The following is a 15,354-nucleotide window of genomic DNA, read 5'->3' as shown; positions in this document are numbered from 1 at the left end:
TACCAGTAATTAAATATAAATTAATGTTAAATTATCTTTTATTTATTTAATAATTTTGAAGAAACAAGGATATATCTATTAACCATAATTAAATAGTTTTAAAATGTAATTTTAATTAAAAACATGATAACAAATATTAATTATTGGTGTTACAAATTTTGTTTTCAAATAAAGAAATGTAACACTGTACCCTAGCGGCAAAATAACTCGGGCCATAATTAGACCAATATTCATGAATCTTGACTCAGTAAGATTTCAGAGGGCCGTTGTTTTTCCGATATTGATCCAATATAGAATTGTCAGAGTCACTCGATATTTCATATTCATTATTCAGTCAAAATAGACCATATATTGGCTCAAATATAAATTAATAAAATACATTCTTTTTCATACTCCTCTCTATTTCGCGTTACAGTTGTGATCAATGAAAGCATAACTTCTCTTCAGAGAAACGATGACAAGTCACATTTCTTCTAAAAATAAAGCATAGAGCGATGAAAAAAATGTGACTACTATTGTTGTTTTAAAGTGTGCTTAATTGTTTGCCTTATAATATTTTTCGTTTATTTCCCACTTACTTATAATGCTTAATTTATTTCTGTCCGATTAATTTGTTTAAATTTTTCCTATAATCATAGCAAAATTCAGCGTTCTCAAATTTTTTTAAATTTAATTATTTCTCAAGTTATAATGTATGAATCAATATGAAATTACAATAATGTAATAATAATAGTATAATATATAATTTAAATGATATATAATATAATATATATTATAATATCAATATGTTTTAATAATTAATTTTTTTAAACTAATTTAAAATTCGGAGAAAGAAACCTAATGAAAGAGAAAATCAAAGAAGATAAATAACAACTTTATTTTTAGCGTGATTTATTTTCAATTTTATTCATCCCACAGTTTAGGAATGAATTTGAAAATAGCTAATCTATCATAAGGATATGATAAATGTCGCCAAATCTGCAATAAATAATTGTTCTGTATCCCCCTACAACTTTGTTGCAAACCAAGCAGTTCGTGAACTTACGAGAGTGACGTCACCCATTCCCTCCCTCTTTTCCATTCCAAGCTTCAACTCTTGTCCAATCACAAGAGTTTTCTTCCCATTCACTGTCTCTTACGAAGTTCTCAACTTCTGAAGTCAAGCTGTTTTCTCAATGAGAAGGCTTAGCTGTCTTTGTATAGTTTGTTGAAAATTTGCGTTTGTATACCAAATACCGATCACCATCGGATAGATGTGATCGAAAATTCCATTATAAATGATAATATTGAATTAGTAATTTCATGTTTAATTTGATTGACGAACTAAATAGTGGTGAATAATCACGCCAAGGTCGTTTGTTACGTTTGTCTCAAGTAGACGCGGTGAGTTGAGAGAAGAACGCATAAACTTCCATAACGCCTAAGGTTAGTACTTATTTATTTCTATGAATGGACTGCAATTTCTTCTAAATCATGAGTCATAAAGTACTTTTCATTTACTCTCTTATACCATAAAGTTGTAACAGTTGTTGTTTTTCTATTTTTTAACATTTTGTTTACATTAGGAATGCCTTTTAATAATTGTCATTGGCTTGTTTACTTTGTTAATCATCTTCCAAATTCTTGTAACGCATGAGTTACGAAGTACTTTTCATTTTCTATTTAATCATATGGTGACTAAAGTTTTTTCTCTTCCAAATATTTTGACCACATTCGAATGATTTTTAAGAAATATTATTTTTGCCGTGTTTACATTGTTAAATATCTTTCAGATTCTTGTAAATTAGGAGTCATGAAGCTATGCTATTCATTCACTATCTAAGTTCTAAATTATTAAAACTGTAACGGTTTTATTTAATATTTAGACCACATTGGAATAAGATGAGATTTTCAATAATTATATTTTTACCTTGTTAACAATATTAAAAAGCTTGCTGCAGACTATTGAAAATCATAGTCATGAAATGACCTTTAATATAATGGTTGATTATTTATTTAATATTTCGATCGCATCAGAGTTATTTGTAATAATTATAGTTTTAGAAATGTTTACATTGTTAATAAAAGCTTTCAGGTTTTTGTTAATCAAACGTCACAAAGTATTTGTTATTTTAAACTTGTTTCACAGTTATTTAACATTTAGACCTCACTTAAAATATTTTTGATAATTTTAATTTTTGCTGCCTTGATATTGTTAATAAGCTTTCATAATTTATGTAAATCATAAGCTATTAGATTTTTTTTATTTTATTTAATATACCAACTGCTTAAGAGTTTTATTTGACAATGATAAGCTTTCAGATTCTTGTAAAGCTTAAGTCATAAAATAATTGCCATTTAAATCTTAAATGTGTTAGCTGCTTATATGTCTAATGTTTTGACCACATAAGATTGTTAATAAGCTGTCAGGGGAAGATTTCCATATCGTGCTCGAAAAGATTTCGTATCTTTAAATCGTGGTAACTCCTGGCTGGTGGTTCACGAGAAACTACAAAAAAACCATCACAGAAGGGGCCATATTCCTAGGGTTTAATTCGTAGCCACTCCTCGGCAAACCTCTACCTGTTTTGTTTTTTTCTTTGTTAAAAAATTACCACTTTTTAACTCTATTTAGAGCCTTAGAGCTTGTAGCTGGTGCATCAGATCACGATACGGAAATATCTAATTCCTATAAATCATTAATGGCAATTCTTCTCAATTGCTATTTGTATTTAAAAGCTGAAACAGTTATTTTAAATATATTTTGACTATATGAGGATTATTTTTACTAATTTTTTGTATGTTTCAATTTTTAAGAGACTTGTGGAAATATTTGGTATTTAAAATTATTCTCTGACTCAATTCAGGGTTCAAAATTTCAGTATACTATTCTCATAGCTTGATTATCACATGGACTATCAAGATGTTGACATGATTTGGGCTTTTGAGCATTATTGACATTTGAATATTTAATTAAGGTTAATGTATAATGTTTGGGTTTTCCTCAATATAAGTCACCCTGTAGTTGAAATTTCTAATACAAATGAACCTTGAATGGATAGTTTGATATTTTGTACGAAGATGTATCCAGAGCAGACTGATTTGTCTATATTCCTTATGATTCTTTTATTTAATGTACCCTATGAATCATTCATTCAATGTACCCTATGAATCTTTCATTATTGTAGTTTTCCATGATTTTTTTTTGGTGTCTCATGAGGATGTTGTGTTCAGATTTTTTTTAATAGAATAATTCTAGTTTATCCTAAAAAAAATAGCAAAAAAAAAAAAATTTATTTTCATTAATAAATTGTAATTTGCTTAAATTGATTTAACAAATACTGTGTGTTATTCTGTTTTTCAGTTTTTTTTTGTTTTTGTCCCTTTTCTATGGAAACGACACAGATACCTGATTATTAGTGTTTATATGCTTTAATAATACATCTTCTGGTTTGATTGAGTTTAAATGTACAATTACAAATGCCATGAAAACTTTTGACCTAATGGTTAGATTTACTCGTTCTAAACCTTTACATTAATTTTGAGGGCCTAACCTTAAATATATTAAACTATATTTGAAGTAACAAAATCATACATAAAAATTTATTTTTTTTTGAAAGATTATCAAATATGGGGTTGATATTAAAATATGGGAGTAGCCACAGTCTGACAACTATGGGCCTTAGATATCTTCAATCAAATAAGCTGTCAAAAGTTTGGGTACCATAATAAGTGTTAATTTCATACTGTAAATCATTTTATCAAAAGTTCTCTTTTTTTAACATACTATTTATAAAATTGTAAAATGTTTCAAATATTTAAAAACCTTAATTTATTGTTGTTGTTTTTTTCCTTCCTAATTTAAGGAATTTAGCTTATTGCATTTAACTTTTAAAAATAAGTGTGCATTTGACTTATATAAGCAGAATTTTAATGAACGGCAGACAGCAGAAAAGTTAGTCACAAGTCTTCCTCACAGATTTTTCCAGGCGAAAATCCTCAAATCTCAAATGATTTTCTTTAGTTTATAAAAGGATTGTTATATTATGAAAAATTTATATTGTTAATTAAAATAAATCAATTTATATCATTTGTTTCACTTTCTTATCATTCATTTTTAAATACTTAAGCTTACCTTTTACAAAATAGTTCCTTATTTACAAAATAGTTCCTTCCATTAAGCTTTTGCGAGGGATTGACTTATTTCCTAGCAATGTTTGATTAAAACAGAAAGTGTCTTTATTTTTTATAAATAGAGATTCCAGAGTTTTCCCTAGGAATAAAAAAAAGGGCAGAACACTTCTTTTCTGAAAAGGGAAGTCACTTAACACCGTAATTATTTATCAAAATGTGTAATATTATGTAAAAATATTACACATATAATAACTGAATTTTATGCTCAACTTTTTTAATTATCTTCTGAAACTATTTTATGAGTCTATTTCAAAGGGTAATTCTCTCTTATTATCAAAATCAGAGGAAAAGTTGTTTATAAAAATAATTAAAGGCACACTAAAAGGCAATCTCAGTGTATATATATGTTTTTTTTTTCATAAAAAAGTAAACTAGCATAAAATGATTAATTGATTGACAACTTGAAAGCTTTTTTTTGTATAGTTTAAGCTGAAAGTTATGAGTAAGTAAACATTTAAATGTGATTTTTTTTTTTAAAAAAAGGTATTAATTTAAAAAAAATCGTTTTAAAATTTAATATCACTTAAAAAGTTTATTAATGTCCCCCCCCCCCGTTACGAAATAAGATACTTATAAAAATGTAAACCTGTTGGGAATAATCTTAACAAAGTAAATATATGTAATATAAGCAGAATTAAATCTATAAACACGAACAATTTTACCAGTGTGTTATTATTTATACATTTTTTCAAACTGGAATCTGAATAAAAGGCAGTGTTTTTAAGGGATGTCACTTACTTTTACAAAGAGTGTGCATTTATTGGGATCAAAGGGCAAGCAGGGCGGGCCTTCTTTAAAAAAAAAACACTTCAAGAGAACATTAGGAATTCACTAAATTTACTCTTATTATTGAGCTAATTATTGAGCAATTCCACCTTAAGTCCTGCATAGGACACCATGGTTAAATTATTAATGTTTTGGCCAGATAAAATATTTGCAGATATATATCTGCGCTCAAATGTCTTTGTACCAGATGTCTGAACTAAACCTAATAATATTTTTATTCTTATTTCTAAAAATCCTTAAATTGTAGAACCAATTGTAATATCTGATTCCCACATTTGTGACCTGCAGTGTCATATTTCACAGTAGGGGTATATTAAATTTGAAAAAAAGTTCCCTTGTTTTTCATAAAATACATTCCTAATATTCAATTCATTCAGCAATAATTATTTCATTTAGAGTACTGGCTCCAATAATAATAGATCAACAGCAGCAGTTAACCAGGGCTGTTACATTTAAATATTTAAAATATTCTACTTGATACTTATTTTTTTAAACATTAAATACAAAAATTTTTTATCAGTAGGAATGTTTTTTTATCAAGTCAGCAATTTTTAGACATTCTAATTCATTAAAATTAAAGCAGTTTCATATCCTCTCTGTCACTTTTAATTAGGGGGGAAAATGTCACGTGTTCATTAGTTTTGTTTATTCAGACATACTCAGAATAACAGTTTTTTTTTTTTTTTTTTTAAGAGATTACAATTTGTTTCTTGAACAATCTAAATGTAATAATAAAAATTTTTAATGCTAAGAATTAAATACACTTTAAATATTTTTAGAATTTAAATAAAAAGTGTTGTCTAATGACAAAAGTACATTTTAGTACATTTATTTGATTTAATATTATAATAAAAGATATTTTGTCAATTTTTCTTTTTAAATTTGGAATAACTATTTCTTAATATTACTGTTAGCTTTTGTTTTTATAAATATTTGTTAAGTATTTTGTTCATTTCTTCTTTTGCTCTAGAGAATAAAAAATGCCAGTTTTCAACACTTTTATAATTCAGGAAAAAGTTTCTATTTAAAAATCCAGGTAATNAACAAGGTTTTTTTTAAGAGATTACAATTTGTTTTTTAAACAGTCTAAATGTAATAATAAAAATTTTTAATGCTGAGAAATAAATACACTTTAAATATTTTTAGAATTTAAACAAAAGTGTTGTCTTATAGCAAAAGTACATTTTAGTACATTTATTTGATTTAATATTATAATAAAAGATGATTTGTCAATTTTTCTTTTTAAATTTGGAATAACTATTTCTTAATATTACTGTTAGCTTTTGTTTTTATAAATATTTGTTAATTGTTTTGTTCATTTTTTTTGCTCTAGAAAATAAAAAAATCCAGTTTTCAACACTTTTATAATTCAGGAAAAAATTTCAATTTAAAAATCCAGGTAATATAATCACGGTTAAAACGCATCTGTGAAGCAAAATGCCTTAACTTAACACTTATAGGGTTACTTTTTTTCAGGAGAATTCAAATCTGCAATAAAATATGGAGGCTCATATTTAAAATTTTAAAGTTTCGCCCTCTAAAATTCTAAAGTTTCACCTATTTTTTTTCCCACCCTGTACATACTGTTTTGTTGTTAAGAATTCATTAGACTTTAAAACCTTTTATTTACAATTGTTTAAAACCTTTAATAATTATTAGGCTTAAAAAAATTTGCTGATTCGGCAAAATTTTTCCACCTAGAGAAAAATGTTAAAATCAATGAATAATTCCAATTTTTACTCATTTTTTGAAGCCAAACTAATCAAGGTTGTAATAATTTTGCCAATATCAAAAAGTTGGATCACTAAAGCTTTTTTTGCAGAAAAATCTATGGCTTTTCTTCATATTGTCATTTTGTGCCATTTTTTGGCAAAACTATTATTGGTTATTTTTTTTTGGTGTTAAGTTAAAACGGTCATGAATATGTGTTTAGAACTTGCTATATTTATTCATATAATAATGTTTTTTCATGTAAGATGACAAAGCTTTGATAGAACATTCTTAGAATCTTAGTAAATCTTTACCTTTTTTTTTTCAGTTGAAGGAAAATGGATGTAGAATTTTACGGTGACCATAATTTGGGAACCTTCTACTCGTCTTATAATAAAAGCTACGATATGAATTTAAGCAAAAAGACACGTGTTCCAAAGGTATGTATGCTTAAATATACACATTTAAATATTGATTTCATACTTCATGAGTTAATTTGAGCGGTTTCTTATGCATTTTCTACTGAGTTCGATTCTTTTAGTAATCTCCGAAGTTGTAAATGATTCCTTTTTTTTAAATTTTTTTTTAATGATGTTTTCTACTGATTCATTAAATCTATTTTAAATGTTGATTTGATAATAATATTGTGAAATTGTTTGGATACTTAAGATGTAATTTTCATAATATTAGGCATTTTTATTTTTCATAATTAATTAGTTTCCAGAACTTGAATTAGTTGGACTACTCAAATGCGACGGAAGTTTTTATATAATATAATTTGTACTCATAAGTAAGAGTAAAATAGTATATTTAGTTTTGATAGTGAGAAAACGATTTTAGAAATTAATAACATTCTTTTTTTTAAGAGTAATTTCCTCTTGTTTTTCTCTGTAAGAAATGAAATCAACCCGAATTATTTTTTCACCACTAAGAAAGGTTTTCATAACAAAAAATAATATGAATCAATTAAAAATCAAGGTGATTCCCCAATGATAAAATCGTTTTCTCTAAAATCAAGTATTTTCTCCCATTGTTAGATATCAATACTCTATATACAATAAAAGAAGAAAAAACAGATTTTTATTAAAAGAACGCGTCAATATTTTTTTTTAATAACAATATTTTCCCCAAAGTTGTACATAATTTAATACCTAGATTTTTAAAACATTTTATATGAATCAAGTTGAAAAACCAAAGCGAGCACCATTCACATGGTGCGTAGCGTTTTTAAAAAGTGTTTAAAGATGCTTATTTTCGTTTTTTAAAAGACCTCATATGTGCTTTTTTCATTGGGTGTTTATAAAAAGTACTTAATTTTTCTCTTTTTAAAAATGAGATTTTTTTTCTTTTCCATGTTGATTTTCGCAGGGTATTATGCAAAAGCGTGGTTTTCACATTGTTCTATTCAACGTTTTCATTCACCCCACTATCCATTTCGGCTTACCGTCGGTTCGTAACGTATGACAGCGCCTATCATGTCCAATCATGTTACATATTTGATGAAATACATGGGATTCCGCATGTACGTCTACTGAGCTGGATTCAGTGAGATTCATCCACTCTCATGTGCAACTCTGCTTCAACATTTCGCAAGATATTCTCAAACTTCATTTACCCCAATCTGAAATCGAACCGAATAATCTTTCGATTTTTTTATGGTGACTAATATTATCAAGAAAAGAGTTCTTTGTCCGAAACTAGTTATTTTATTATGATCATGTAAATTCTTGGAAATTTATTTTGCATTTTGTTAATGTATATAGCGCTTAAAAAGTACTTTAAAGATGCTTATATTTTGTTGAGAGATTTGGCTACGCACCCTGATTCAGATTTTCATATATTATCAGTAAGTGAATGTACGACATTTTACTGATTGACTCCTTTCACACATAAAAAGTCGCCTCTTTCATCTTCCTTAATCTTTTACTGCAAGCAAAGATTACTTTAATTTTAGAAGTTCTTTTCGCTTTTAAGTTCTTCCCTTTTTTTAGATAGTTTTTACTTAAAATAATAAATATTTCCTCTTGACATTTTTTTTAGCGAAATAAAAATTCGATTCTTGATACCAGACTCAACTCCTGCGGAAAATTATGTGAGGCTGATGTGCTGTTTAAACAAAATGAAAACAAAAAGCAATTATGATATTATTTAATGAACTATACTTTCTTGTTTTGTTTATAATACTCCTCTGATGCTACTATTTATTCAAGTTGATCAATTAATTGTATAGGGTTGTTCAATTGATTTCTGTCACATCAAGGGTCATCACATTTATGGAGACCGGATATTGTTAATTGTTACTCCGGATGCCCTGAAGTTCTTTCATTTCAGACATTTTTTTTTTTTTTTAATAGTGTGAAACTCCCCCTCCCCTCTTCCGTAGCTGTGAGGTGTTTTTTTTTCTTGTTTATACTTATCTAACTTCTCGTCTTATAATTTCATGTTGTCTAGCATTCCCCAGATGCTTAACTGCGAATTTTTGTATAAGTTAAAGGAATAAGAATTTTCGCAGTCTTAATATTGAGTTTTTTTCTTCTTTTTTTTACCGTTTGATGAATTATATGATTTTAAGTGTGTCAATGCTACGTATTAAATTTTTAGTTTAGTTACTTATTATTCATTGTTATCTAATTTATATTTAGTACATAGACTAATTTATATATTACATACATAAATACATTTACTAATTTATAGTTTTACATAGTGCCAACTCTACTGGATTTTCCAGTAGACTACTGGATTTTGCCAGTTTCTCCTGGTCTACTAGTTAAATAAAAATTCTCCTGATTTTTGTACATTTTAGAAAATTGCCTAAAATTGATGAAGTTTCCTTAAAAATTCCCCATTGAAATAAATTTTTGTGCAGATTATTGCTTGTTTGAGTATTTAAATAAGTGTCACTAATACATAATTGGGCGAGGCTCATTTATAAAATTTAGCTTACTTCTTCGATGAATTAAATGCCTATAACTATTAAAATTATGAATAAGCATAATACATAACGTTTCAAGATCATTTAATGTGAAATCATGTCTGGAAAATATTGCAGTTTTTCTATTTTAATGACTATAAAATCCCTAAAATGTAAAGTATTTAGCATATTTTGCAACAAATATATTTTATATTCAGTATATATATTATATTTAGTATATTTTACTGGATTTTTTCCTAATCTTGTTGCTGTCCCAGCTATGAGTTTTTCTTATATAATCCATAATGGACTTTTTTTTTCTTCGTATTTCCTCTATGTTAATCTAATAGTTTAATTTAAATATAGCGTATTTTTTGAACTAATATATAATTTAAGTAAACTTTCATAAGCACAGAGGTTATTGCAGATTTCTTGTGAAAGGTCCGTTTCCGTGAAATTGTCAGACATCTTTCATGGTTTATCAAATTTGTAAAAATCTGTTTTTCTTGTTTTTTTTTACGAATTTGTGAAAATTCAATATTTTGTGAAATTACAAAACTACTTCAAAGACATTTTCTTTCTAAAATTTTTTAAATTATAAACGTCTTCGACTATAATTTTGACGAAAAACACTTAGTAAATGGTTTCGTTTGCACTTAATTTAGGGATGAAAAATTTTCTTAAGGGGGTGAAAATTTGTAAAAAATGACTATACTGATAATCAAATTTTTATATATTTATCTGGTTATTACTGTCATTTATTAAATTTTTTCTTCGTATGTTGAAAAAAAAATCTAATTATTTAAACGCCGCGTTGTGCATTCTCTTTAGAAAGTAGTCCTAATTACGTATTCCCAACAGATCTAAAACAAAGAACTCGTTTCCTCTTGGCGCGATTTTCACTGTCTGCTTACAAGTGACGCTTAAAATCATGTTCATTTCTTAATAAAAGTGTTCCAGTTTTTGTGATTGGTTCAATTGAATGAAAAACGACACTTCTCGTATATCAGAACGCAATTAAGGAAGTTACTTTGAATGGAATTATTAGAGCTAAATGTAGAAAACGTGTCTCAATATTTTTTGCAGCGTGTATTTTGAAGTTGCTTTTTTAACCCACTTATGTTTGCCTTTATTGAATCCATAAAAGTCGAGCATATATCTTGAGTATTTTACTAATTGACATGCTTGTTAGGAAATCATTTGCCCCCCTTTTGTTAAAAATTTTTATTTGAAAAATAATTTTGAATTAAACTTTTTTTAGAACTAATTAAAAAGATTTTCCTAGTTAAGTAGTTATTTGAAAGGAATTATTTTTATTTAATTGAAATTAAAAGATTATTTTCTTTTAAAATATATTGTTTTCTATATTTTACTTTATACCAAACCAACTAAAAAAAAATTTAAACTAAAGTTTGCTAATTTATTTAAAATTCTGTTCCGAATAAACTTATCCTTTAGAAAATAATTTATATTTTATTTGAAATTAATTGAAGAACTTTCCAATGGAAAAATAATTTGTAATATAGTATTTTAATTTGTTCAAAATTAAAGATTTTTTATTTATTATTATTATTATTTTTTTTATTGAAAGATTGAAATGAAAATAATTTTCCTTTTGAAAAAGAATTTATAAAGAAATATTTTAAATTATTTGAAGATAATTCAGAGATTTTTCCATTTTGAAGTTATTTATAAAAACTGCGTTAAAGAATAAATAAAAATATTTTTGTATTATTTATTATTATATATATATATGTGCATATATGTTTCTTAAAGATAATCTATTTGAATCATAATTAATTTTCAATTTTAAAGAATCTTAACAATTCAAAGAATAATTTTTAAAAATTTATTTGTTAAGATAATTCGCATTTTGACTAAGTATCAAATATTCGCCATTTTGAAAGCGATAAATTGCGTTTTAGAATTGCCTGTTTATAAATGGAATATTATCACGGTCTGCCGGATCGTTGCTACCTCTTATTTGGCATTGATCTTTCCCAAAAGGTGAATCGCCAACATGGAGTGACTTAATGTACCGTTGAGAAGTGAATATTCTCGAATTTGATTTCTACCTGCCAGAATGTTTGAATAAATGGTGGAAAAAATATTTATGACCATCGAATTCCACTGGGCAAGGAAACCGAAAGTGACTTCTGTCAATCAACGATATATTCTGCAGACCTTGAAGATTGGATTCAGCCGACTTTGAAAAGAAGGACCTCGCTTGATAATCTTTACTTTCGCCGTAAGGTCTAGATCAGTGTGGCATGCAGTTCGGTCTACTTGCTTCAGATGGAATTCGAATCTTCCCTTGCACTTATCTTTTTGATCTTATTGAAGCATGAGGCTTCATCTTTAGTTACTCTGAATACGCATCTGTTTGGTAAACAATTCTTTAAGTGTGTTTTTCGAAGCACTTTCGCCTAGAAGAAAACAAGAAAGCTCCTAAAATATAAATTTACCATCTTGCCGCTAAGAATTATCTGAGATTTTGAACGCGTAAACAATTAAAAAATTTTCTTTCAAAATTCAATTTTTGATGCTTTATACTATAGCATATTTCCATTTTAGTGAATAATATGCTTTTTGAAAATTGTTTGCAGTTAGGAACTGTTATTCATGGCTGTTAGGCTAATATTACCCTAGCTCTAACCAGCGCCATCTATATTTCTGAAATTGGTAAAAAAACACAGTTTGTGGAAATGAAAAGCGTTTGTGAATGCTTTTTTTAAATGTATTTAAAAAATCGCTCCAACGTTGCTTTGTTTGCTGCTCATATGTAGAAATTGAAAATTATTCATTGATCTTAATGTTCGTAATGTCTTAATGTGCGGAAAAAACTCGTCAAATCGGTGTTTTTTTTTTTTTTTTTTTTTTTCAATTCTTAATAATTCATTTAAATATTTTAGCTTTTTGTCCGTTTTAAAGCCTAGCTTTTTCCCTACAGCAAAATAGTATCGATAGTTAAAAAAATTCAAATTTATTTCGAGTTAAAGACACTTGAACTGTTTTTTTTTTCTTTCTTTCTTTCCCCATTTCTCCCCTTTCCTCTGGCGAAACAGCTTCAAAAAATAGGACAGTGTTTTTCCAGTTTTTTCTCATCTTGGAAAATCAAAAAAGCCAGACTTTGTGTACGTTACGCTTCAAGCAGAATTATAATTTTGAATATTATATTCCATTTTGCCGCAAAGAATAAATTTGGGCATCAGGAGGAGAAAAATATTTTAAACATTTTTCAACTTTTTTAAAAGGTGCCGATTTTGCCAAATTTTCCGACTAGATAAAAATTACCAAAATCAATAATTCTACCCTTTTTTAAAATTTTTTTTATTAACTAGGCTGAATGGAATGATTTTTTTTAAATATTGAGAAATAAAAAGTCAAACGATTTTCATTTGTATGAAACTGTGGTTTTTCTTTACTGATGTGCCATTTTCAGGATTGGCATGTGCAACACTGGCTTGAAGGTGGCTTAAACTTAACCTAACAGTCATAAATAGTTGTTGAAAACTCATAGCAGTTATGGAAATAACGTATTATTGGCGAAAAAGCATATATCCTAAGGTTGTTTTTCGAAGGGCGCATGAAATTAATGTTTTTTTGCGAATAATATGCTGTTTTCATAACTGATCTGAGTTTACAACAGTTACTCATGACCGTTTAGGTCAAGTTGAGCTAATCTTCATCCAGCATCTTCTACATTTATTGTGAAAATGGCGCAAAACGTCAATATAGAGGAGAAAAGGCACAACTCTTAGAAAATGAAAAGCGTTTGTGATCTAATTTTTTAATATTTAGAAGCTTACTCCAATGCTGCATTATCGAGGCTCGTAAAAATTTCGGATTGGTTTTGATACTTTTCATTTGTATGGAAAAATGTAGCTTAATTGGCAATTTAAAAAAAAAGAAAAAACTTGATAAATTTTAAAATATTCTACTTATTAATCCGTTTTAAAGCCCAGATAATTCTTGACAGCAAGATCGCATATACAGTCTGAAATTACAGCTTTTCTTCAAGTGTAATGGCATTACACTGTGGCATTTTTTTTTTTTTTTTTTATTGTCGAAAGAGCTTTGTAAAACCTTGTTAGTCTTATCACTCAGCGAAATTCTAATTCACTGCTTGATGAATTAAAAATAAAATAAAAGTTAAGTAAAAGAGATTTATTCCTTCCTAGGACCTCGATCCGATTTAATATTTGATTACATTTAAGTGCATATGTGATGTTGAGGAAAGGCTTTTTTAAATTGTTTTACCATTTCCATGCATCTTCCATACTAGAAAGGAGGAAGACATTTATATAAAACATAAAATAATGTCCTTTTCCTGTGTGTTGATTTTTGTCGGTCCTCCTTAGCCAGCCATCTGTGTTTTGGAATAATGGATCCAATTGAGAGTTCAGTACATTTTAATGTGCAATAATGTAACATTTCCTAATTTCCTCGCCAACGCCCATTTGGTTCTTATTATACGTTTTTATTTCATCTAATTTATCTCTTCTTTTGGGTTTTATTTTTTTTAAGTGGTTTTGTCCTTTTTTTTCCTTCTTTTTTTTAATATAAATTAATAAGTTCTTTTATCCATCCTATTGGATTTATTAAGTAAATATTTTTATCAGTATTTTTAGCATGTTCCTCTTCCGCGTGGTATTAAAAGTTATTGTAAGTTCTTTCTTCCATCCTAATAGAACTTACATAAATATTTTAACAAGTTTGAAGCTGTATTTTACAAAATTCCTTTTTCTTGTGGCATTAAAATGTATTCATGAAAGTTATTCCGTTTTTCCGAATGGAACTTTAAAAAAGACGGACATTGGAAGACATTGCGAAACACATTTGTGGGTATCTGTGATCTACTTCTAGTGCAAGTACCCAGTTGTGAACATATTCAACAATTATATGTAATATTTTATTTTAAGATCATTTAATAAGATAGAGTATAAGATTCATAGTTTTAGCATTAATAATCTTAAATTAGATTTTATCACTTACAGCTGGATTCGCTGAACTGGACTTTGTCTAGTCTAGTCTGAATTTGTTTTTGATGTATATACATAAACTGAAAACGAATAAAATGAGCCAAATGAAAACTAAAAAGAACTACTATAAATGTTGAGAATAGTTATTGGGGAAACATATTCTTTTTTTAGCAAATTTTGTTTGATTTAAAAAACCCAGTTGCAGTTTTTTTTAAATACGTATCTTTTGTATACGTCTTTAAATACGTATACGTATTCCAACATTAATTATGTATTAAAAAATTATGTATTTCTTTTTTTAAAATAAGTACCATTTCTTATTAATTGGCATTGCAGTTAGAATAGTTTCGTATGGGCAACCGTGATATTAAATAAGTAATGACTTATCGATTCGATTTAAATAATGATAAAAGTACCAAAATCATTACGGATTAAAAAAAAGTAATAACCCCTTTAACTCTTCCACGGAATCCTAGGATTTCGCGGAACTATCAGTTGGGACTTCAGCTATGTCTGAAGATTGAAGTAAGAATTTTTCCTCTTAAAATATCCTTGTAATTAAATATTTTAGAAAGAGCAAATTGAATCTTATTTGTATTTCTACGCATGTGAAATTTTTATTTGGTGTCTTTCCAAGGAAAGAAGATATTTTAGCGATGCTTTTCATATCAAACTAAAAAAGCGCGTGCAGAAATGTATATTTAAAGATGACGCAAGTTCTACGAATAGCTACTATAATAGCAGCTTATTTTTTGAAGGTCGACCGGTGTTTATCTTAAGAGATTGAAACAT

The 15,354-nt window shown here is 27.3% G+C and overlaps 1 protein-coding gene across 1 annotated transcript in view; it reads left to right on the top strand.

Moving 5' to 3' along the window:
• Positions 1–1,037: 1,037 nt before the first annotated feature.
• LOC107451344 (protein c-ets-1-B) overlaps positions 1,038–15,354 on the top strand; it is a 64,585-nt gene continuing 50,268 nt past the window's right edge. The window contains exons 1-2 of the mRNA XM_043051222.2: positions 1,038–1,425; positions 6,998–7,109. Of these exons, the coding sequence (XP_042907156.1) occupies positions 7,008–7,109 (102 nt within the window). The 5' untranslated portion in view covers positions 1,038–1,425; positions 6,998–7,007. The remainder of the gene's footprint in view (positions 1,426–6,997; positions 7,110–15,354) is intronic.

The sequence above is a fragment of the Parasteatoda tepidariorum genome, chromosome 5, assembly GCF_043381705.1.
Source record: "Parasteatoda tepidariorum isolate YZ-2023 chromosome 5, CAS_Ptep_4.0, whole genome shotgun sequence".
Taxonomy (NCBI): domain Eukaryota; kingdom Metazoa; phylum Arthropoda; class Arachnida; order Araneae; family Theridiidae; genus Parasteatoda; species Parasteatoda tepidariorum.
This window is presented reverse-complemented; position numbering and strand designations above follow the sequence as displayed.